Source organism: Ostrinia nubilalis, chromosome 30 (assembly GCF_963855985.1).
Source record: "Ostrinia nubilalis chromosome 30, ilOstNubi1.1, whole genome shotgun sequence".
Lineage (NCBI taxonomy): Eukaryota > Metazoa > Arthropoda > Insecta > Lepidoptera > Crambidae > Ostrinia > Ostrinia nubilalis.
This window is the reverse complement of record NC_087117.1, coordinates 2,685,534-2,709,165: the sequence shown is the minus strand read 5'-3', so window position 1 is coordinate 2,709,165 and position 23,632 is coordinate 2,685,534. Positions and strand designations below refer to the sequence as shown.

General features: G+C 43.1%; 3 protein-coding genes and 1 non-coding gene across 4 annotated transcripts; 1 reads left to right on the top strand and 3 right to left on the bottom strand.

The window, feature by feature from the left end:
* Nucleotides 1–1,562: 1,562 nt before the first annotated feature.
* On the bottom strand, nucleotides 1,563–6,711 carry LOC135086158 (zinc finger protein 782-like). The gene is made up of 5 exons (XM_063980961.1): nucleotides 6,475–6,711; nucleotides 6,015–6,153; nucleotides 5,203–5,346; nucleotides 3,378–3,584; nucleotides 1,563–2,732 (listed from the first exon to the last, which is right to left on the bottom strand). The coding sequence occupies exons 1-5, from the start codon at nucleotides 6,628–6,630 to the stop codon at nucleotides 1,651–1,653; spliced, it is 1,728 nt and encodes a 575-aa protein (XP_063837031.1). The 5' UTR covers nucleotides 6,631–6,711; the 3' UTR covers nucleotides 1,563–1,650.
* Nucleotides 6,712–7,564: 853 nt separating this feature from the next.
* Nucleotides 7,565–20,593, bottom strand: LOC135085904 (zinc finger protein ZFP2-like). Its single transcript, XM_063980688.1, has 12 exons — nucleotides 20,491–20,593; nucleotides 19,919–20,098; nucleotides 19,431–19,556; nucleotides 19,066–19,191; nucleotides 16,410–16,478; nucleotides 15,931–16,014; nucleotides 15,527–15,595; nucleotides 14,113–14,710; nucleotides 13,379–13,484; nucleotides 12,827–12,936; nucleotides 10,206–10,379; nucleotides 7,565–8,104 (listed from the first exon to the last, which is right to left on the bottom strand). The coding sequence occupies exons 1-12, from the start codon at nucleotides 20,591–20,593 to the stop codon at nucleotides 8,023–8,025; spliced, it is 1,827 nt and encodes a 608-aa protein (XP_063836758.1). The 3' UTR covers nucleotides 7,565–8,022.
* Nucleotides 13,023–13,094, top strand: Trnal-cag (transfer RNA leucine (anticodon CAG)). The gene has a single exon. It is a non-coding gene; the product is annotated as a tRNA-Leu (tRNA).
* A 220-nt stretch (nucleotides 20,594–20,813) lies between the features above and the next one.
* On the bottom strand, nucleotides 20,814–23,432 carry LOC135085902 (uncharacterized). Its single transcript, XM_063980687.1, has 4 exons — nucleotides 23,182–23,432; nucleotides 22,919–23,060; nucleotides 21,894–22,019; nucleotides 20,814–21,055 (listed from the first exon to the last, which is right to left on the bottom strand). The coding sequence occupies exons 1-4, from the start codon at nucleotides 23,335–23,337 to the stop codon at nucleotides 20,814–20,816; spliced, it is 666 nt and encodes a 221-aa protein (XP_063836757.1). The 5' UTR covers nucleotides 23,338–23,432.
* Nucleotides 23,433–23,632: the final 200 nt, after the last annotated feature.

Sequence of the window (23,632 nt, the reverse complement as noted above, 5' to 3'; positions counted from 1 at the left end):
AAGTTGCATTCCAACCAAGTGCGCAGTTAGCTAGATCGGGTTGTAATATTCTTTACATAAAAAATTGTGAGGGTAGCCAAAGATCTTCAAGCTCGTCCGAATAGACGACGTGCAAACCGCCAGTCTGTTTATGATCACGGCTGTACCAACACAACCGACGATCCGAAACGTCAAGCTGTAAGTACTCAAGTAATATTACGTGAAGATGAAGCGTTTGAAGACCCTTCTTCTTCAAATCTAGTGTGAATTTATTCGATGTCGACCGCGTAAAAAAGTGACATGAAATGTATGACGGATTGTACAGCGCCCCTAGCGGAAACGAGCAAGAACTAAAATGTTCTTATTTTTTTTAACGCGCTCACTAGTGAGAACGTTTGATGTAAACTCACACTTGGCCCGCAGGTATTCCTTTTATTTATGGATTAAAGCCTGGTCCGTGAGCACGTAGAATTTTGTCCAATGACCCCAAGCTACCCATCCTTATCGCTCGCGCGTAATTATGTTGCTGTCGCGCTCGCACACTCACTGTGGGCGCCCGTCGCACAGTCGCGACAGCAACATAATACGCGCGAGCGACAGGGATGGGTAGCTTGGGGTCATTGGACGGGATTCTACGTGCTCACGGACCAGGCTTTAGTACTGTAGTACTGGGTTGTAACCCAGTCGAGTTAACTGCGCACCTAGCAGCCGTGACGTCACATCGTTGCTCGGCGAACGCGGGGAGGTGTGCGGGTGAGAATACATTTGTAACAGTATAGAATCGGATTATAAGATAGATAGGCGGTGTTAAATTTCTAAGGTGAAGAATTCGTTTCGTTTTCGTTTCGTTTCAGCCAAATGACGTCCACTGCTGGACAAAGGCCTCCCCCAAGGTTTTCCACAATGAACGGTCCTGCGCTGCCCGCATCCAGGCTCTTCCCGCGACCTTTACCAGATCGTCGGTCCACCTAGTAGGAGCCTCCACCTCCTCTGAAGGTGAAGAATAAACCAAATTATTTCTCAATATAACATTTTATTATTTGAAACATAAATTACTGATAAATAAATTATTATTTACATTATGTAATTGCATGATTTAAATCTTAAGTCCATTAAATTATTTTTATATCTTTTTTACATTAAAATTTATTAACTTAAATATTCTAGGTTTTGTACTATATTTACAAAAATAATACTCAAATAAATAAGACCGTTACTCTGGTTAATTACCAATTTCCCATTAATCATTTTCAATATTTCATTTTCTAAAGACAGATCTCCTCCAGTATTTAATTTTTAATGGCCAAATCCAAATACCCATCTCACATAATTATCTCAAAGTTTTCAGTTTGGCTGACCCAACAGTGTTGAATTGGCAACTCATAAATTTTTTTTTTTTGCCCTATTAGAAGACAGAATTCATTGGGGAGGTCACTCTGTAGGTCGTAATATCCCAGACTTGGCAAAAAAACAAAATAAGAAGAAGAAGAACTGCTATGGCAAATCTCTATGATCAGTGGCGTAACTATACCATCCGGTGCCCGTGGCAAATTGTGGGCATGGCATGGGGCCCTTGGCGTATCTTGGTTATTTTCAGGGGGGCCGGGGGCCCGTGGCATTTTGCCAGCCCTGACACCATATAGTTACGCCACTGTCTCTGATACAGCGTCTCTACTCGTGATACACTTCCTCCATATCCGCAGGCTGATGCTGCCTTCTAATATGGCTGGTCAGATTCACATTCTGAGTGAACGACGCCGAACATAACGTGCACTTATACCTTTTCTCCGCACTGTGACTTTGCATGTGCACTTTCAGACCTCGTAACCGAGGGTAGCTCTTCCCACAAAACTCACACCTGAAATTTCTCTCTCCGGTGTGTGTTGCCATGTGTTCTTTTAATCTCGATGGCAAGTAAAACCTCTTATCGCAGACCTCACATTGGTGCCGGAAAATTTTTAAATGAGATCTTCGGTTGTGTTCTCTCAACGACTTTCTGCTGTCGTAGACCCTATCACAGTGTTCGCACGGGAATATACGTCGCTCTCCGTGAGCTTCTATCATATGTCTATACCTTAACGAATACGAATAAAACACTTCATCACACTTATTACACTCATACGCTGCTTCTTTCCTATGCAACCTCGCTACGTGGAGATTCCTACTATGTTTAGACTTAAACGTCTTCCCGCACTCATCACAAGTGAATTCTTCGTCCGTTTTCTGATGACACCTCATATGAAGGCTCAGCATCCGTTCCTCAAAATAATGGGCACCGCACACATCACATATACAACTGCCGAAATGTTCTGCCATATGTTTTTTTAGCGCATGAAAAAAACTGAACGTCCCATTGCACTCTATGCACGTCAAATTGTTAATTGTCAACTTAAATTTCAGGAACTCATTGGTGACGTCATGCAGTTTCACATCGTGGGATGTTATCAGGTGATTTTTTAGTATGTCTATATCGTCAATTCTTTCTTCGCACAATCTGCAGTCTATTCGTAAAATATCAAGCATGAGCTGTTTCTTTGTCACAGCATATTCGTTGAACGCACTCGGGTCGTGCGATAGCGTGTGCTCTCTGAGTTTAATAGGGTCTGTGTACATTCCCCGGCAGTAGACGCAGTAGTAATCGCTGAATGAACTGTCGAACGGACAGACGTAGGAGTTTTGGACGATGGCGACGGCGTTCATGAAGCATTTGTGATCGTTGTCGATCGTTTTTGGCGGCTTGAGTTGGATTTCATCTGTAACCAAGATTATTATCGTAAATATTAAAAATATGTGTTCAATTTGAAGTCAACGTCTGTGATGCATAAAAGAATTAAACCCTCAACTACATAGGTACATACAATAGTCAAACTACCGTGTAAATATAGTTAAAAGCCCTTTATAAAAGCCTACTTACAAGAAAATAAAATTACTTTAGACAGCTAAAGCCTGGTCCGTGAGCACGTAGAATTTTGTCCAATGACCCCAAGCTACCCATCCTTATCGCTCGCGCGTAATTATATTGCTGTCGCGACTGTGCGACGGGCGCCCGCAGTGAGTGTGCGAGCGCGACAGCAACATAATTAGTTACGCGCGCGATAGTTTTTCTGTGACAGACTAAATTCCACGCGGGCGAAGCCGCGGGCGGAAAGCTAGTCATATAATATGTTCAACCGGGGTCGCTAAGCGACGACAGTTGAACATAATATGACGGTGTTCATATACCGGGTTTGGCTGCCACAGCCAGGCTGCCTAGTGCGCAGGAGGCCTTAGCGTTTGGTTTGGAACGTGTTCAGTTTGGCAAAGTCATTACTACGTTAAATCCGCGCCATTACATTATTTTCAATACGGAATCGCAAGCGCGGCGGGAGTGTTAGTATAGGCCCTTGGCCCAAACTTACCTTCATGCATCCTCTTCAACTGTTCACTGATCTTAGCTATGTTAGCTAACATCTGCCTTCTATCCTTCTCTTCTTGACTCAAGGAGTTCTTCCGTTTAGCTTTCTTTTCAGTCTTCAGTTTCTTCTTTGCTTTCAAAGATTTCTTCAGCTTGGGAGACTTTTTGGGCGATTTCATTGTTGACAGTGGTTTGTTGTCGTCAAGTGAATCTGTAATTTACATCAAGAGCATGTTAGCTATTTGATTTCATCTCTCTTTCTCATGTGATGTTTGATACATCATTCAGTTTAAATAGAAATGCTACCTGTTGGTATTGCGGAGCGTCACCGCAGCCGCAGCGTAGTCAGATTCAGGCCTATAGATGACCCACGCTGAACTGTCCCGCCAAACTCAATGACAGGGGGGCGCTACCATCGTTCAACTTTATGGTTTCCAACATGGCAAAAATCGGAACCAGCGATTCGGTATTGACGGTGGCGCCCCGCTGTCAATGTCATCGATAGGACAGTTCAGTCACGGTAATACTATAGTATTACCGTGGTTCAGTATTTTGGAACTATACTGTCCACGTAAACCACACGTCATCATGCGCTACGCTATCGTCAATAGACAGTTTGACACCATACTCCAATAATTCGAAACCACAACTTTTTTTAAAAGACCCTTCATTCTGGGGCTAAAAACTTAATTTTAAATTACCTGTAAATTACGATTTTTGTTCGCATTGTAATTAAAAAAAGTAGTTTAATTGAGTTGATAAAATAGTGACGTCACTTGCTTGTAGTGCCATACAAAATCTATGGGACAGACAGACAGTTTCGTTTTGACTGTTATAAAAAGTACGTCAATTGATTGGTGGTGTCAACAATCAACATGTCTATTGAAGATTGCTTGCATCTTGACTTCTTGAATATCAGTGTCCACGAAACGGCATCTGGCGCCCTACCACTCGTCTTGCGTTCGTCATGCGGTGTGCATGCATTCTTCAAATGACGGACAGTGGACCTTATTTGTAGAACTACCGAACGGCACCGCTGCCGCACCTCCCTTAATCTGACGCGATTCCGACACACCATATTTTATTTCTTTTTTAGACAATCATGTTGCTTGAAGCTCGCACACTCACTGCGGTGCGGCCGCCCGGCGCACAGTCGCGTCAGCAATATAATTACGCGCGAGCAATAAGGATGGGTAACTTGAGGTCATTGGACGAAATTCTATCTGCTAGGCGACCGGACTTTAGTTGTATTCAAATATACATATTTGAACTATGATGAGAACTACACTCGGCATCAAATAAATCGCACCTCCCGCGACAAGCACTTATCAAACGTATGCATCCCCACTTCCCACAATCATTGGTATCATTTGAAAGTCTAGTTCTAAACTTCATTTCATTAAAGGAAAGGTTTTTACCCCAAAAATGTGTCTTTACAAGGATCCAGAGTCACTTCTTCAAAAAATAGGTAGTTACGCTATAGCCATTTTTTATGACTATAAAACTGTTAAGTTAGGATTAATCGCTATCCATCTGTTAAAGAGGACACGTGAGATCTTTATTTGGTTTTATAACCATAAAAATTGGTCTAATTGATCCCAGAGGTGAGCCCAAAGTGAGGTCTATTTTCAAGTCACATTTATGGTAAGTATATGTTAATCATTTATTTAGAAATGTAATGTATTTTTCTTTAAGGATATTTATTGGGCTTTCAAATAACACCAATATTGTTGGGGTACCATAATTGTGTCAGAAGAAAGTTTTTAAAGTTCGCGTCGCGGAAGGTGCGGTTTATTTGATGTTGAGTGTAGTATGAGATAAATACATACCATATGCACGGTCAGACCCACTATCTCCATGGTGTGGCTCAGCGTCATAAGGATACGGATCTTGCTGCGGTTCAGCGCTTAACTGGACTTCAACTTTGATTTGTGCATCTGGCTCCTTTTTGATGTCAGATTCTGTGGCTTCATCTGAAATGAAAAAATAAATTATGTAATATAAGTCTAGCTTAGTTCAATAACTACTTATTTAGCTTACTAACTATGAGTATACTTTGTTTTTTTATTTTCAAAGAACACTAACAACCATTATCTACTAGTAGCCTCCAAATTAATAAGTCATAGGAAATGGAGTTGATCATTTAACACATTTTAGTCATTATAGCATATACAAGAGCCGTAACGGAATGGTATCCCCGTGAAGGAAAAAGAAGCAGAGGCAGACAAGCGAAAAGATGGGAGGACGATATCCGCGAATTAGCAGGGCCATTATGGCCACAAATGGCTAGAAACAGAGAAGCATGGAGATCATTGGAGGAGGCCTATGTCCAAGGACAAACTGGAGATGAGTGCAACTAAATTGTAAAATGAAATGTTAATGTTGTAAAATACCTTGTAATCCAGTAATAAAGGCTTATATTATTATTATTATTATTATTAGTCATTATAGCAGTGATAGTTTAGAATACTTTGTGCACATTAACATAACAATATGGTTCATACTTCATGCACAAATCATTAAAAGGTAGGAAAGTAATACAACTTCTTTAGTTAATTATACAACAATTTAGCATAGCACCTACGTCATTATTTTAGTTCCAATCCTGTCTTACTTTAAAGTAGAAACATAATTTGTTTACCGTCCAAATGTATCCTTGCCTGCAGCAGTGTTTCTTCGCACTTCAGCACTTGTATACGGAAGGAGCTCGCCTCACGGAGGCGGGAAACACAGGTAGCACATATTAGCCGCTCTAGGGGTTCCCCGTCGAGGTTTGATAGCTGTAAGTGTTCAGACAATCATATTATTAAGAAAAGTTATGATAGAAAAAGTACTGGAAACTTCTGTGGAATTTGGCTTGGGGGTAAAGTTAGGTGTGTTATGTTAAAGGAAATAGTTTTCCTTTTCAGTATATTTAAAGGTGATTAAGTTCCTAATCACTGTTATTTTGCTTAATTTTAAAAGCTTTTTTTGGTTGATGATTGATGACTTACTTTAGGTATAATTCAGGAAGTAATCCTTGATATTGAGTTACTAAAGCTTTGGTTGATTGAAATACAAATTAAAATCGAGTTTCGGTAATGTTTTGTTCCGCTACTCACCATCAAACCAAAACAATCTACAAACATATCGCAGTACACCTCTTTTTGACCTCTCCAGTCGTATTCCACGTTCAGCAACCTGCATTTCTTGAGCGCACCGCAACACCGACACAGTCCAGGGTCAAAAACAGGTCCCCTCTGGTTATTTACACTCATTTTTGTACAATTTTTCACTTTATTTCGTAAAACAACAAATCAGCAGGCAGACATAACATTTGACAGAATCTGTTCCATTGAAAAAAAGCAGAAATACGTACCGAATGAAAAAGTGCAATAAAAGGTGTCAAAATTGTAAAGAAACGAGATAAATGGAACATGCTCCATTTGTTTTTTTAATACTGTTTTGTCATATAGCGCCATCTGTTGAGGAGTAGATGTAAATAAAGTTTACAATAGAGGTGGGGCGAAAAAGGGCGAGGGCCACAGAGGTGATACGAAACATGAAGAATGTTTTGCATGCTCGTAATTTATGTATGATATGCGATGCATCCGAATGCAACTGAACTTAAAATATGTGCTACTGCACATATTATGTACTGCACGCATTGACGATTATTTACTGTTTTTTCTGTGTGCTAGGGTTTAGCTTATAGCATAGAAAAAACAATCGTTTGCTAATCTAAAATGAAAATCGGAACTGTTCTAACAATAATTTATTACAAATTGTATCTTCATTAATATTTACAAAATACTCAACGTAAAAATGGAGACAGTGTCTGTGAAATAGCTTTACAGTCCAAATGATCAATGAAAATGTGTGCATTTTCGCTGTAAAGATATTTTTGATATCTACACGCTAAAGTATCCTATGTATTACATTTCATTTCTCTTATTCATCATCATCATCATCATTTCAGCCACAGGACGTCCACTGCTGAACATAGGCCTCCCCCAATGACTTCCACATCATTTCTCTTATTAATCAGAATAAAATATAAAACCTATAAATAATATTTAATTTTTAAAATATAATAAAATATTTCATTGCATTTAAAAATAATCAGATTTTTAATACATAAAATAAATAATCTCAATTGAATACTAAAATTGTGATTGTTCCCGATATCTGGGGGGTCCCGGATCTTGTTCACATTGTCGTCTCTTTCACTCACTGCGAGGTGCTTGCATGTGCGACAGTGACAAATAGATTCGAAATTAATTTATTAATGAACTTACGTCCGACTTTTATTCACCGGTTCGGCTAGCACGAAAAACTTTCGAGATCGAATCGTTTGCGTATTCGAATCGCCATCAAAAGATTTAGTACGAAAACTACATCAGCGCCCTTGTGACCGTGTCGTAAAGTGAACTTAGTATGAGAAATGGTTGTACGAAACTTATTTTGAGAATCAAAATTGTCACGTAATCGTTTAATTCGAAGGTTGAGTATCGAATTTTGTCGAATACGCAAACGATTCGAAGACGAAAGTTGCTCATGCTAGAGGTACCGGTTTCAAAAACTTGTCCGATTCGATACCTTAATGCTATACACATAAAAACTACTATTGCTTGTACTGTACAGCCACGTTGTTCTTACAATAAGACACCTTATCCATACTCAGGGTGTTGACTCTTCATGTGTCCCTTTAAGCTGCAGTTTTGTATGAAGGCTTGACCGCATATGTGGCATCTGTTGAGAGAAAACAAACTTTATTACATTCACAATAAGGTCTATATTTCTTGTGTCTCTGACGGCATATATAAGATATTTTTACACCTCATGGAAAGTGATGATCAGGCCGAAGGTGGAAGCGAGCTTCACCCGGAATCCTCAACTACAGAGGAACTGGCTATCTTACCTCCAACTGCCGTAACAACAATGCTGTATTGATTATGATTTTGATTATGATTATGAATTTTAATTTTAATTTTATTTATGAATTTAGATAAGATGGTGGTAGCTAACCAGGGGGACTTAGAACGAGCCCTACCACCAACCGAAACCGAGCAGAAAATGTTGTCGTCACTGAGAATCGAACCCAGGACTTCTGAGTATAATGCGAGGTTTAAACTAGCTATAAAACTTGCAGAAGTTTGCTTTAGTTTTAATTATTTTCAAAATGGAGCAAGAATTTAGCTTGCGATAGTTTCTCTATCCTTCATACAACCCGGTCGAGTTAACTGCGCATCTGGCAGCTGTGACGTGACGTCACATCGCCGTTTTGGTACGGTCGGAGAGTTGCATTCCAGCGAAATAGATTTGAGCGAATAAAATTTTCTCACCTATACCGCCTATCGTTGGTGTGTATCCGTATATGGTCCTTCAGAGTCTTGAGCCTTGGATAGGTCTTCTCGCAGACCTTGCACTTGAAGTCTCTCGCAATCAATGCAATAAAGAGCAGTCTTAAAATAATGTCTCACCTATACCGCTTGTCGTTGGTGTGTATCCGTATATGATCTTTCAGAGTCTTGAGCCTTGGATAGGTCTTCTCGCAGACTACAATTGAAGTCTCTCGCAATCAATGCAATAAAGAGCAGCTTTAAATAATGTCTCACCTATACCGCCTGTCGTTGGTGTGTATCCGTATGTGGTTTTTCAGAGTTTTGAGCCTTGGATAGGTCTTCTCGCAGACCTTGCACTTGAAGTCTCTCGCAATCAATGCAATAAAGAGCAGTCTTAAAATTATCTCACCTATACCGTCTGTCGTTGGTGTGTATCCGTATATGGTCCTTCAGAGTCTTGAGCCTTGGGTATGTCTTCTCGCAGACCTTGCACTTGAAGTCTCTCGCAATCAATGCAATAAAGAGCAGTCTTAAAATAATGTCTCACCTATACCGCCTGTCGTTGGTGTGTATCCGTATATGGTCTTTCAGAGTCTTGAGCCTTGGATAGGTCTTCTCGCAGACCTTGCACTTGAAGTCTCTCGCAATCAATGCAATAAAGAGCAGTCTTAAAATAATGTCTCACCTATACCGCCTGTCGTTGGTGTGTATCCGTATATGGTCTTTCAGAGTCTTGAGCCTTGGATAGGTCTTCTCGCAGACCTTGCACTTGAAGTCTCTCGCAATCAATGCAATAAAGAGCAGTCTTAAAATAATGTCTCACCTATACCGCCTGTCGTTGGTGTGTATCCGTATATGGTCTTTCAGAGTCTTGAGCCTTGGATAGGTCTTCTCGCAGACCTTGCACTTGAAGTCTCTCGCAATCAATGCAATAAAGAGCAGTCTTAAAATAATGTCTCACCTATACCGCCTGTCGTTGGTGTGTATCCGTATATGGTCCTTCAGAGTCTTGAGCCTTGGATAGGTCTTCTCGCAGACCTTGCACTTGAAGTCTCTCGCAATCAATGCAATAAAGAGCAGTCTTAAAATAATGTCTCACCTATACCGCCTGTCGTTGGTGTGTATCCGTATATGGTCTTTCAGAGTCTTGAGCCTTGGATAGGTCTTCTCGCAGACCTTGCACTTGAAGTCTCTCGCAATCAATGCAATAAAGAGCAGTCTTAAAATAATGTCTCACCTATACCGCCTGTCGTTGGTGTGTATCCGTATATGGTCTTTCAGTCTTGAGCCTTGGATAGGTCTTCTCGCAGACCTTGCACTTGAAGTCTCTCGCAATCAATGCAATAAAGAGCAGTCTTAAAATAATGTCTCACCTATACCGCCTGTCGTTGGTGTGTATCCGTATATGGTCCTTCAGAGTCTTGAGCCTTGGATAGGTCTTCTCGCAGACCTTACAATTGAAGTCTCTCGCAATCAATGCAATAAAGAGCAGTCTTAAATTTTCTCACCTATACCGCCTGTCGTTGGTGTGTATCCGTATATGGTCCTTCAGAGTCTTGAGCCTTGGATAGGTCTTCTCGCAGACCTTGCACTTGAAGTCTCTCGCGCCTGTATGGACCGGCATGTGGTTGTTCAAGGCGAAACGAGTGAAGAACTTCTGGCCGCAGCATTGGCATATGTATCTGGAAATACAAATAAATAGATACACATAAACAAACATATAAATGGCAATGCCAGATTTTGTATGGAAAGTGGCGTCTTTTTTTTTCGCGCGGCCATCGATCAAACTTTGTTTTTTGATTACAAAATAGTGTAATAAACCAAACTTACTATGGCATGTATACCTCTAAACTCAGTCTGAACTGAGTTACGAGCATTAGAAGTTTGATGATTTTCATACTAGATTTGCTTTTTGTGCGCAAGTTTTGTAAGAAATTGCAACAAAATATTGCGCTATTTTTTTATTGCGCTGATTCTGCTCCATACTGATGTTTGGAGCCTTTAATGGATGGTATTGTTTGTTTACACATACAATCTCACTAGTTTGTTGCAATTTTTTACAAAACTTTGCGCGCAAAAAGCAAATCTAGTATGAAAATCATCAAACTTCTAATGCTCGTAACTCAGTTCAGACTGAGTTTAGAGGTATACATACATGTCATAGTAAGTTTGATTTATTACACTATTTTGTAATCAAAAAACAAAGTTTGGTCGATGGCCGCGCGAAAAAAAAAAGACGCCAATTTCCGGCATTGTCTTTTGCATTTACGCCACATCCTCATAACGATAACATTCTATGACTCTCAAGACCTATGCAAAAAAGCACCGAAGAATACTTGGCTGGCTACATGCATCCCGATAGCGCGAATGTTCAGTTTACCGGGATGTATAATAATATGGCACTGTGGCCTAGGGGTTAAGGGTTTTTTAACTTAAAAAAATTGATTGCCTATGGTGAGAATTGAATCCGACTTTTGCTAGCCGAGCGACTAACTGATTGACCCCTGAGCTATAGACACATCGGGTAAACCAGCATTGTTTCATTAATGCTGAAAAGTTGAGATATATTCGTAGCTCAGCGGTTTACACAGGAATAGGCTAGTTTCCTAAAAAAATTTTTTAGTTTGTCATGTTTAATATCAAAAAACATTGGACACGTATATTTTTATTTGTCAATCTAACAAATAATTACATAGTTATGGTGCGTTGAAGTTCCGCGCGACGTCACAAGGTGCTGCACTTTTAAACACTCATTGACGTCACGGGCCTCTTCTTTGGAACTTTAGCGCGTTTTATCTCCGTAAATTTTCATTAATTTGAAAAGTTGAAAAATACGTGTAGAGTATATTTTGATAAGTTAACTGACGGACTAATTAAAACTCTTGCTTTTTTACCCAGGAAACATCCCTTTTGCAGCGGTGGGAACGAGAGGTGGGAATAGTCCCGTAGCTCAGCAGTCAGAGCGGTAATGTGTTGAATTCCCAGTTGAAACAATCGATTTTTTCAATGTACCTATCTATACTGATATTATAAAACTGAGTTTGTATATTTGGTTGAATATTATTAACACGGGAAATATTATGCAAGCTATTTTCACGGGTACGAAATCGCGGGCACAGCTAGTGCAAGTATAAAACTTAAAATTAGTGACTTTTTGAAAAGGGGACACGCGTGCGATAAGGGGACATGCGTGCTATAAGGGAACATGCGTGCTATAAGGGGACATGCGTGCTATAAGGGGACATGGGTGCTATAAGGGGACATGCGTGCTATAAGGGGACATACGTGCGATAAGGGGACATGCGTGCTATAAGGGGACATGCGTGCTATAAGGGGATATGCGTGCTATAAGAGGACATGCGTGCTATAAGGGGACATGCGTGCTATAAGGGAACATGGGTGCTATAAGGGGACATGCGTGCTATAAGGGAACATGCGTGCTATAAGGGGACATGCGTGCTATAAGGGAACATGGGTGCTATAAGGGGACATGCGTGCTATAAGGGGACATACGTGCGATAAGGGGACATGCGTGCTATAAGAGGACATGCGTACTATAAGGGGACATGCGTGCTATAAGGGGACATGCGTGCTATAAGAGGACATGCGTGCTATAAGGGGACACGCGTGCTATAAGAGGACATGCGTGCTATAAGGGGACATGAGTGCTATAGGGGACATGCGTGCTATAAGAGGACATGCGTGCTATAAGGGGACATGCGTGCTATAAGAGGACATGCGTGCTATAAGGGGACATGAGTGCTATAGGGGACATGCGTGCTATAAGAGGACATGCGTGCTATAAGAGAACATGCGTGCTATAAGGGGACATGAGTGCTATAGGGGACATGCGTGCTATAAGAGGACATGCGTGCTATAAGAGGACATGCGTGCTATAAGGGGATATGCGTGCTATAAGGGGACACGCGTGCTATAAGGGGACATGCGTGCTATAAGGGGACATACGTGCTATAAGGGGACATGCGTGCTATAAGGGGACATGCGTGCTATAAGGGGACATGCGTGCTTTAGGGGACATGCGTGCGATAAGGGGACATGTGTGCTATAAGGGGACATGCGTGCTTAAGTTTGGTCGGCCTCCACCGTTGGGCTATTGTCGCAACGTTACCTGTAGTCCTTCAAGTGGTCCTTCCGCCGGTGTATGGTGAGCGTGCGGCGCGTCTCGAACACCTTGTCACACACGTTGCACGTGAACGACAGAGGCTCCTCGCCGTGCACCTGAAATGCAGACAATTAGGTAAAAATAATTGGAATTGTTGACATACCAAAAATGCCAGGGTACAGTCTCAAAAAGAACATATACCGCCTCTGTGGTCTAGTGGTAAGACTACCTGCTTCAGACGCAGAGGTCCTGGGTTCGATTCCCACTGGGGGCAGATTTTTCTGTTCGGTTTAGTTGGTAGGGCTTGTCATAAGTCCGCCTGGCTAGCTACCATCATCTTACCTAAGTCTGTCGCCATAACAACAATGTTAACAGCATTGTTGTGTTCCGGCAGTTAGAGGTAAGATAGCCAGTTCCTCCGTGGTTGAGGATTCCGAGTGAATCTTGCTTCCACCTTCGGCCTGATCGTCACTTACCATCAGGTGAGATACAGGCCAAGAGCTTCCTCATTGTGGATAATAAAATATTATAGATATAAATACAAATTTAAAGTCTCACCTCGACCAAATGCTTGAGTTTCTGGTGGTAGGACATGAGCCGGATGTCGCATTTGGGGCAGTAAACGCGTCCGCGCTTCATGTGAACCCGGTCGTTGTGGAGATCCCTGGGGGAACAAAAAAACACAATTAAATATGGTATGGTAGAATTGATACATGAATGTGAGGCAATTTGAAAGAGTTAACTGTGACTGTTATATTTTTTTAAACCCTATTAATATTGCAAATGCGAAAGTATGTGAGGATGGTTTGTTACTTTCACGCAAAAACTAATAGGATTTTCAAGAGACTATATTGTTATTGTTTATTATACATCCGAATAACAACTGTCTGTGACAATCTGGAACTCACGCAGGCGCAAGCATTGGAAATAGTTAAATAGATGCAACTGAAATTCAGTGTCCAGGACACAGCGAGCGTGTTTTTTCTCAGCAGGCGTCTTTTTGACAAGAAAGAAGAAACTTTTTTTTTTTTGTAAAAGGGTCGGACCCCATTTGCGCGGCGGTACGCGGCACTGCACTGCGCGTTAAATATTTTCTCGTAAGCAACTGTGCTGCGACGTTCATTGCAGCGCCGCCATAATGCGACAAACTCCATACAATTACAAAATGACTGAAATAATAATTTGACGCTGTGTCGCGCCGAGCAAATGAGGTCCGACCTTTAAGAGACGGACATTACTGCAATTTATATTTTTTTCTGTAAATTAAAGTATGTATATTCTTATGACGTCACCTATTATACTGCGCCTTGAACACCTTCCCGCAAGTCTCACACGGATAATCGCCTTCCTCATGCCTCTGCTGATGCATCACAAACCGTCCCTTATCAACGAAACCCAACCCGCACGTCTCACACACATAATTACTAAAATGCACGTTCATATGTTTATTCAACGCATGAAAGTACGGAAAAATCACATCACACACTGCACACTTCATTTCGTTTTTAGTCAACTTGAACGGTAGAATCAAATCTTTGAAGTCGAAGTAGTATTTTTTGTTGTGGACACTCGATATGTGTTTCTTGAAGTCGTCCAGGTTTGTAATATTCTCCGGGCATAATCTGCAGTCGATTCTTGTTAGATCCACTTTGAGCATGTTCCGGTGTTCAGCGATTTTGAATTTCTTCGGAGAGTGGCTTGTTTCAGTATGTTCTCTCAAATGCACTGGGTCTATGAAATGGGCACCACAGTAGTGACATAGTAGGTGATTGTGTCGGCATTTGAAGGGGCACACGTATGAGAACTCGATGATTGTGAGCGCATTTGTCTCGATCATGTAGGTGGGGTCGCGTTCGCGCATCATTTCTTGCACTTTCGCCATTGGGAGTTCTGGAAAAGAAGGGATTAAGGGTGTTTTTAGAATACCAGTCAATATCATATAAAGACGAAGCACACTTATCAACCCGAAAACAGATCGTAACCCTATCAACCGCCCTCTGCAAACAAGAGGCTATTGAGTGGTGGAAGTCTACATCGGGACAAAAACACTCATTCAGGGATATAGCAACAAAGTAACTAAGGAACTGCTAAAGTTCAAAAGATACAAAGCCTGTGCAGTGACTAGAATACTAACCGGCCACTGCAAACTAAACAAACACAAATCAAACACGAACATGACCGAGGAAACTCTGTGCAGATTCTGCCATACAGAAGAAGAAACGGCCATGCATGTTCTTTGCTCATGCTTCCCGCTTATGAGCAAAAGAAGTATCCATCTCGGGCGACACATCATGCACCCGGATGAGATAGCAGATATCACGCTCCAAAGAATCTGGAAATTTATAGACTCAACGGGTCTAAGCAGTGAACTCTAAAGACAAGGGCTGCCACAATAGATCAAACCTGGTCGAGATGGCGCAAATGAAGGCCCAAAACCAATAACAAATCAACTCGAAGCAGTCAGTATTCTTTGTATGAAACTCTGTACTGCAACGAACATTTATTTGCGCCGTAACGTAATCGCTGTTGATAAGTGTGCTATGACTTCAATGCAGGAGCATGACTCTCTCTTTACCAGTGGCAAATGGAGAATTAGTCCTAGTGTCACACTGCCCAGATGGGCTGGAGGCCTCATGTTTTATTACTTAATAGAAAATCATGGCTACGGTAAGTTTAATAATAATAATACATACTATATTTACTTACTCTGTCGCTGTAGCATTTGTGAGGCCGTCGGAACCGTGGGTATTTGTGCTTGCTTTTCTCCTGCAGGTCCTGAAAAGAAAGGATCGATTTGAAAATTAATAGTTGTTTTTTCACTCTCACAGTTTTTAAACTGTACTTGTAAGGCGGTTATCACACTGCGCCGCGCTCCGCCGCGGAGCGCGGGACGACAGATTTAATCATTGTATGCAAGTACCTCAGTTTGTATAGAAAACACGCGCGGCACTTCACACTGACAACGCGTCCGCGTGCGTGTTTTTTTATATGAAAATCACAGCGCGGCGCAGTGTGATAACCGCCTATAGTAATACATTTTGAAGTTTATTGCCTTGAAGAAAAATAACCCGCTTGCCCGATCAAATTTTATAGAAATAATCAATACTTACGAGTCCTCTTAGCCATGGCATGGGTCGCGGCTCCATTCTTAGCTTTCGTGTCGACGGATTTCCTTTTTGCAGTTGCACGGAGTACTGAAAGACAATCATCATCGTCAGGTTTTTTTTTATGTAGAACAAGTCAGGTATTTGACCGCAATCGCACCTGATGTTAAGTGGGATGCAGTCTAGGATGGTACATATCTGCCCTGCAAGTGCCTATTCACTCTCGCCTTGAAGAGGCCCGGATTATAGTTTTCGGGAAAGACAGCAGCAGGCAGGGAAAGTCATTTAGTCTTCACTGCAAAAGCACAACCTTTTCTACTTTACCAGAGGCAAATTGAGAAATTGGCCTACACTCTCCATACTGACAGATGGGTTGGGATAGTTTAGTTTTGATGCATTATTTGCAAACTTCTTGAAACATATCTGTCAACAACATCCTGAAACATTACTTTTCCAAATTCCATATTTACAAATAAACTACATACCTGGTTTTTTTGCTTGAGTCGGTAATGCCGATTGCTTTTTCAATGAGGCTAAGCTCTTGTCGCTCAAATCTACAACACAAAATAAAAATATTATAAAAGCGACTTAATAAAGATAAAAAAGAACTGTAGTTATAGATATAGATAAGGAATCTCGCATGGGGAGGACGAAATCTCTGTTCAGGTAGAAACAACTCACTTGCAGGTTTCGCTTTCCTTGCAGGCGTGGTGCGAGGAAACACGTTGATTTCCAGCATGGGAGCGACGAACTTTCTTCTGCTTACCCACTGCACCAGCAGTCTCAATTGGGGAGGACGAAATCTCGCATGGGGAGGACGGAATTTTGCATGGGGAGGACGGAATCTCGCATGGGGAGCACGGAATCTCGCATGGAAAGTACGGAATCTCGCATGGAAAGTACGGAATCTCGCATAGGGAGGACGGATTCTTGTATGGAGAGCACGGAATCTCGCATGGGTAGGACGGAATCTCGTATGGGGAGGACGGAATCTCGCATGGGGAGGACGGAATCTCGCATAAGGATGACAATCTCGCATGGGGTGGAAGAAATCTCGGTTGCGGAAGGGAATCAAGAGAAGTGTGGGATATGATGCTCAACCACAATAAGGAAGCTAGATGTTAGTGCTTCCTTCCGAGCGGGTGTTATGCTCGGGGACCAAGGTCCAATTTACACCATCTTGATTTATATACTTGGCAGGATATAAAACTCCGTCACCGCGATGCAGGTTTGTATGAGCGGCGGAGTGTGCCATAGTGAAGTAGTAACAGCGCCATCTGTTGGTACACAGTTTGTAGTGGCGTATCGTCGGTGTCGCCACAGAAGTATAACTCACTTGCAGGCTTGGCCTTCTTTGCTAGGTAATAAGTAATAAGAAAATAAAGACGACGTGGACCTAATGAAAGAGGAAAAGGTGGACGGAATCTCTCATGGGGAGGACGGAATCTCACATGGGGAGGACGAAATCTCGTATGGGGAGGACGGAATCTCGCATAGGGAGGATGGAATCGAATCTTTCATTATGGAAAACCTTGGGGGAGGCCTTTGTCCAGCAGTGGTCGTCATTTGGCTGAAAGGAACAGGATGGAATCGAGGGAAGCACTTACTTGCAGGCTTGGCCTTCCTTGCGGGCGTGGCGAGAGGAGCTACGTTGATCTCCAGCATGCCAGCGGCGGACTTTGTTTTGCTTACCCACTGCACCAGCAGTCTTAGTTAGGGAGGACGAAATTTCGAATGGGGAGGACGGAATCTCGCATGGGGAGAACGGAATCTCGCATGGGGAGGACGAAATCTCGCATGGGGAAAACGAAATCTCGCATAAGGATGACGAAATCTCGCATGGGGTGGAAGAAATCTCGGTTGCGGAAGGGAATCAAGAGAAGTATAACTCACTTGCAGGCTTGGCCTTCTTTGCAATCAACGTGGCGAGAGGAGCCACGTTGATCTCCAGCATGCCAGCGGCGGACTTTGTTTTGCTTACCCACTGCACCAGCGGTCTTAGTTGGGGAGAACGAAATCTCGCATGGGAAGGACGGAATCTCGCATGGGTAGGACGGAATCTCGTATGGGGAGGACGGAATCTCGTATGGGGAGGATGGAATCTCAGTTGAGGAAGACGAAATCTCGCATGAGGAGGACGGAATCTCGCATGGGGAGGAAGAAATCTTGGTTGCAGAAGGGAATCAAGAGAAGTATAACTCACTTGCAGGCTTGGCCTTCTGTGCAGGCGTGGTGAGAGGAGCCACGTTGATCTCCAGCATCGGAGCAGTGGACTTTTTTCTGCTTACCCACTGCACCAGCAGTCTTAGTTGGGGAGGGTGAAATCTTGCATGGGGAGTACCGAATATCGATTGGGGAGGACGGAATCTCGCATGGGGAGGACGGAATCTCGAATGGGGAGGATGGAATCTCAGTTGAGGAAGACGAAATTTCACATGGGGAGACCGAAATCTCGTATGGGGAGGACGGAATATCGGTTGGGGAGGATGGAATCGAATCGTTCATTATGGAAAACCTTGGGGGAGGCCTTTGTCCAGCAGTGGTCGTCATTTGGCTGAAAGGAACAGGATGGAATCGAGGGAAGCACTTACTTGCAGGCTTGGCCTTCCTTGCAGATGTGGTGAGAGGAGCCACTTTGATTTCCAGCATGGGAGCGGCGGGACTTTCTTCTCCTTACCCACTGCACTAGCAGTCTCAGTTAGGGAGGACGAAATCTCGGTTGGGGAGGACGGAATCTCGCATGGGGAGGACGGAATCTCGCATGGGGAGAACGGAATCTTGCATGGGATATCTCGCATGGGGAGGACGGAATCTCGCTTGGGGAGGACAAAATCTCGCATGGGGAGGAAGAAATCTCGATTGCGGAAGGGAATCAAGAGAAGTATAACTCACTTGCAGGCTTGGCCTTCCTTGCAGGCGTTGCGAGAGGAGCCATGTTGATCTCCAGCATGGAAGCGGCGGGCTTTCTTCTGCTTACTCACACCACCAGCAGTCTCACTCAATTGGGGAGGACGAAATTCGCATGGGGAGGACGAAATCTCGCGTGGGGAGGACGGAATCTCGCATAAGGATGACGAAATCTCGCATGGGGAGGAAGAAATCTCGATTGCGGAAGGCGGAATCAAGAGAAGTATAACTCACTTGCAGGCTTGGCCTTCCTTGTGGGCGTGGTGAGAGGAGCCACATTGATCTCCAGCATGGGAGTGGCGGGCTTTCTTCTCACTCGTTGTACTAGTGGTACGTCTCCTTGGTTTGAGTCGTCGTTTGCTTCGGCGGAAAATCAGTTGGGGAAGACGAAATTTCGCATGGGGAGACCGGAATCTTACTTGGGGACGACGGAATCTCGAATGGGGAGGATGGAATCTCGGTTGGGGAGGACGGAATCTCGCATGGGGAGGACGAAATCTCGCGTGGGGAGGACGGAATCTCGCATAAGGATGACGAAATCTCGCATGGGGTGGAAGGAATCTCGGTTGCGGAAGGGAATCAAGAGAAGTATAACTCACTTGCAGGTTTCGCTTTCTTTGCAGGCGTTGTGAGAGGAGCCGCATTAATCTCCAGCATGGGAGTGGCGGGCTTTCTTCTCACTCGTTGTACTAGTGGTACGTCTCCTTGGTTTGAGTCGTCGTTTGCTTCGGCGGAAAATCAGTTGGGGAAGACGAAATTTCGCATGGGGAGACCGGAATCTTACTTGGGGACGACGGAATCTCGAATGGGGAGGATGGAATCTCGGTTGGGGAGGACGGAATCTCGTATGGGGAGGACGGAATCTCGCATGGGGAGGACGGAATCTCGTATGGGGAGGACGGAATCTCGCATGGGGAGGACGGAATCTCGTATGGAGAGGACGAAATCTCGCATGGGGAGGACGGAATATCGGTTGGGGAGGATGGAATCGAATCTTTCATTATGGAAAACCTTGGGGGAGGCCTTTGTCCAGCAGTGGACGTCATTTGGCTGAAACGAACAGGATGGAATCGAGGGAAGCACTTACTTGCAGGCTTGGTCTTCCTTGCAGGCGTTGCGAGAGGAGCTACGTTGATTTCCAGCATGCCAGCGGCGGGCTTTCTTCTCACTCGCTGCACTAGTGGTACGTCGCCTTGGTTTGAGTCGTCGTTTCGCTTCGGCGGAAAATCAGTTGGAGAAGACGAAATTCGCATGGGGAGACCGGAATCTCGCATGGGGAGGATGGAATCAAATCGTTCATTATGGAAAACCTTGGGGGAGGCCTTTGTCCAGCAATGGACGTCATCATCATCATCAACAGCCCTTTACAGTCCACTGCTGGACTATGAGCCTCCTCCACTATAGTGGAGGGTTTTGCCATAATCTCCACGCTAGGCAGGCGGGTTGGAGATCGCAGTTTAAAAGATTGATGTTTTTCAGAGAGCGCTGCTGCCCATTCTCTGTTTGATGTGTAGTCCCTAAGTCGCCTCTTACGACACCCGCGGGAAGAGTAGGGGTTGGTGACAAATGTATTCTACTCTGCCGTCACCACACGGCACCACACGGCAATGGACGTCATTTGGCTGAAACGACCAGGATGGAATCGAGGGAAGCACTTACTTGCAGGCTTGGTCTTCTGTGCAGGCGTGGCGAGAGGAGCCACGTTGATCTCCAGCATCGGAGCAGTGAACTTTTTTCTCACTCGCTGCACTAGTGAAGTCATCTTGGTTTGAGTCGTCGTTTGCTTCGGCGAAAAACAGTTGGGGATGACGAAATTTCGCATGGGGAGACCGCAATCTCGCATGGGGAGGATGGAATATCGGTTGGGGAGAACCAAATTGAGAGAAGTAGCACTCACTTGCAGGTTTCGCTTTCTTTGCAGGCGTGGTGAGAGGAGCCACGTTGATATCCAGCATGGGAGCGGCGGGCTTTCTTCAGCTTACTCACTCAATTGGGGAGGACGAAATTCGCATGGGGAGGACGAAATCTCGCATGGGGAGGACGGAATCTCTGTTCGGGTAGAAACATAACTCACTTGCAGGCTTGGCCTTCTTTGCAGGCGTGGCGAGAGGAGCCACATTGATCTCCAGCATCGGAGCAGTGGACTTTTTTCTCACTCGCTGCACTAGTGGTACGTCGCCTTGGTTTGAGTCGTCGTTTGCTTCCACTTTGATGTCGGGCTCATCTGGAAATTGGTGTGGAAATATTGCGTAATTAGAAGTCTTAGAGTAGGCGCACACCGTTGATTTTTCGTCGACCGATAGTTTAGTCGGGCAGTTGATCAGTATGGGCATGTATGGGAGTGCGCACACTACGCCGATTCGATTTGGCCAATTCTTCATACAAATTAAAATAGGGCACAACTATCGGCCAACTAAAAATCAACGGTGTGCGCCTACTCTTAGACTGCATGTCACTTAACATAAGAGGTGATTGTGGTCCAATGAGAAAAAGCTCACTTACGACCATTTTCTACCAACTAAATAGAGCAGAGCTCTGCTCTCCTTTTTTATCTGTGATCAGGCAGCAGATTTAATTAGATTAGATTGAATTGGCAGTTTGTGTTTCAAAAAAATTTTGAGTTTCTTCAGCTGCTTCTTCTAAGCTCTAATCCATTTATATCCTCATAAGTGTAAAAGTTAGAAGGGGATGTGTAAAAGTAAGAAGGGGTTGTGTAAAAGCGCTTTTTTTTAACGACTATTCCCGTTGTCCCCATACGCCGTGTCTCCGACAGTGACACTTCAGGGTCAGTGGGACGTCGTCGCTTGCCTCTCTAACTGACATTTTGCATAATTTTCAGGCGATTAGACAAATCGATTCGTCTTGCGAAATTGATTAAGATGGTGTAGATAACTCAGTTTCGAAAAAATGTCAGATACGTCAGTTAGAGAGGCAAGCGACGACGTGATTAAATTTAATTCCCCCCATAACGTAGATTCGGCTAACGGGAACAACGGGAAGTAAACATGTAACGCCTATTTGCAAAAAGGAATGAGTTTTATGAATGTGCATTTTCTACTGACCGTCAGGCAGGTCGGCCAGCGTGTCCCCGGCTATGGAGTCGTCGTCGGGCGGCTCGGTCTTGACGCAGACCGCCGGCGGAGCGCCCTCCACCGTCGCCTCCGCCATTTGGGCCACTTGAGCCCCTGCTGCGGAAAAACACATTAAAAAATGTTTGACTAAAACTTGGTACTTACTTTTATCTAAAAGTTCATGATAAAATCAGTTAATTTTATGAATGCCTTTGGCAGTTTGATTTTTTCAAGTTATGTATTTATAATTTTCTTGAAAAGTCATCATTTTGCAGGATTTAACAGGATTGCCATGCTCACTGATGCATCAGTATACAGATTGAAATGGGTAACATAAAAAACTAACCTGAATTTCAGTGTTTAAAAATAAAATAAAATAAAAAATGTATTTATTGCCTTCGAACCATTAGACATAGGTAGGTACAGGTAGTTAGACTTACAACTAATAAGTACACTGAAGGCAATTGGACCTGGCTCAGTATACGTTGTAAGGACAGATCCTTGCAACACTGGTTTTCAGCCATGCCCAATTCTCTAGGATGTTGAGCGAGAATAAAGTTATGAGGGCTTAAGAAATAATTATAAACTTTGAATTGAAACAATTATAAACTTTAAAGGAAAAAAAAATGTTTGCAATCTAAATTACCTATTTATACATAAGCATACCTATAAAAAAACGAAAATGTACGCCTTCTGTGCCATTACCCATTACCCATTGTTTAATTTTATAGCAACACAACTCCTAAATTATGACTATAAATGGTAATGTTCTGTTGTTGGCCATTTGGTGTAGTGGTTTGGAACAGATTACTATGTCGAGAAGTCCCAGGTTCAATTCCCCGTTGGGCAGAAATTGAAATGATGAATTTTATTTTCTGTGATGGGTCTGGGAAGATATTTATATTTATTTATTATTCAATAAACAATAATTTTATAATATATTTACAAAACTTAAAATTATTTATATTTATTTAGATTTAGATATTTATATTCTGTACATAATTTTATAGTAATACCTTCACAGTCCAACATCCTCATCTGCAGAAAGGCTTCCTCACACCGCAGCACCTGCTTCCTGAAGGTGAACGCCTCTCGGAGCCGCAACACACATGTAGCGCACACCAAACGCTCTGAAGGCTTGCCGTCTAGGTGGGATAACTGGAAGGAAATGTGCAAAATGAACAAGTTTGTCGAGTTAAGGAGACAGGATATGTGAGTAATTTAGAGTTTAATGGTATTTGCTAGGTTTATGGGATGAAATGCTGACTGATATTCTTACCAGAAGGCCATAACAATCCATTATCATATCAGAATACACTTCTTTTTGCCCGCTGTTCTCGTATTCAATGTTCAAAACACGACACCTCTTCATAGTCCCACAACACCTGCACAGCCCGGGGTCAAATATTGGCCCCTTGGGCTTGGCCACGCTCATTTTGAGAGATTATGTTTTATCAATTGTGAGATTATTCACATTTTGGTTTTTCTAAAATCAATCAACAAACAAAATTCGCCCCTGATTGTGCCTACGCCGCGGCTGTCAAACAAAACACCATTTCGATCTGTCAAATCCTTTGACGTTTTTGCACTGCCATCTAGCGCCGAGTAGTCATACTAATGAGCTAGTGTCTAAAACTAGATGGCGCTGTAACGGAAATTGCGCCATCTGTATTTTAAAACTAATTTATCAATAAGTGGTCAGTGATGAAACAAAACGCAACTTTTTGACA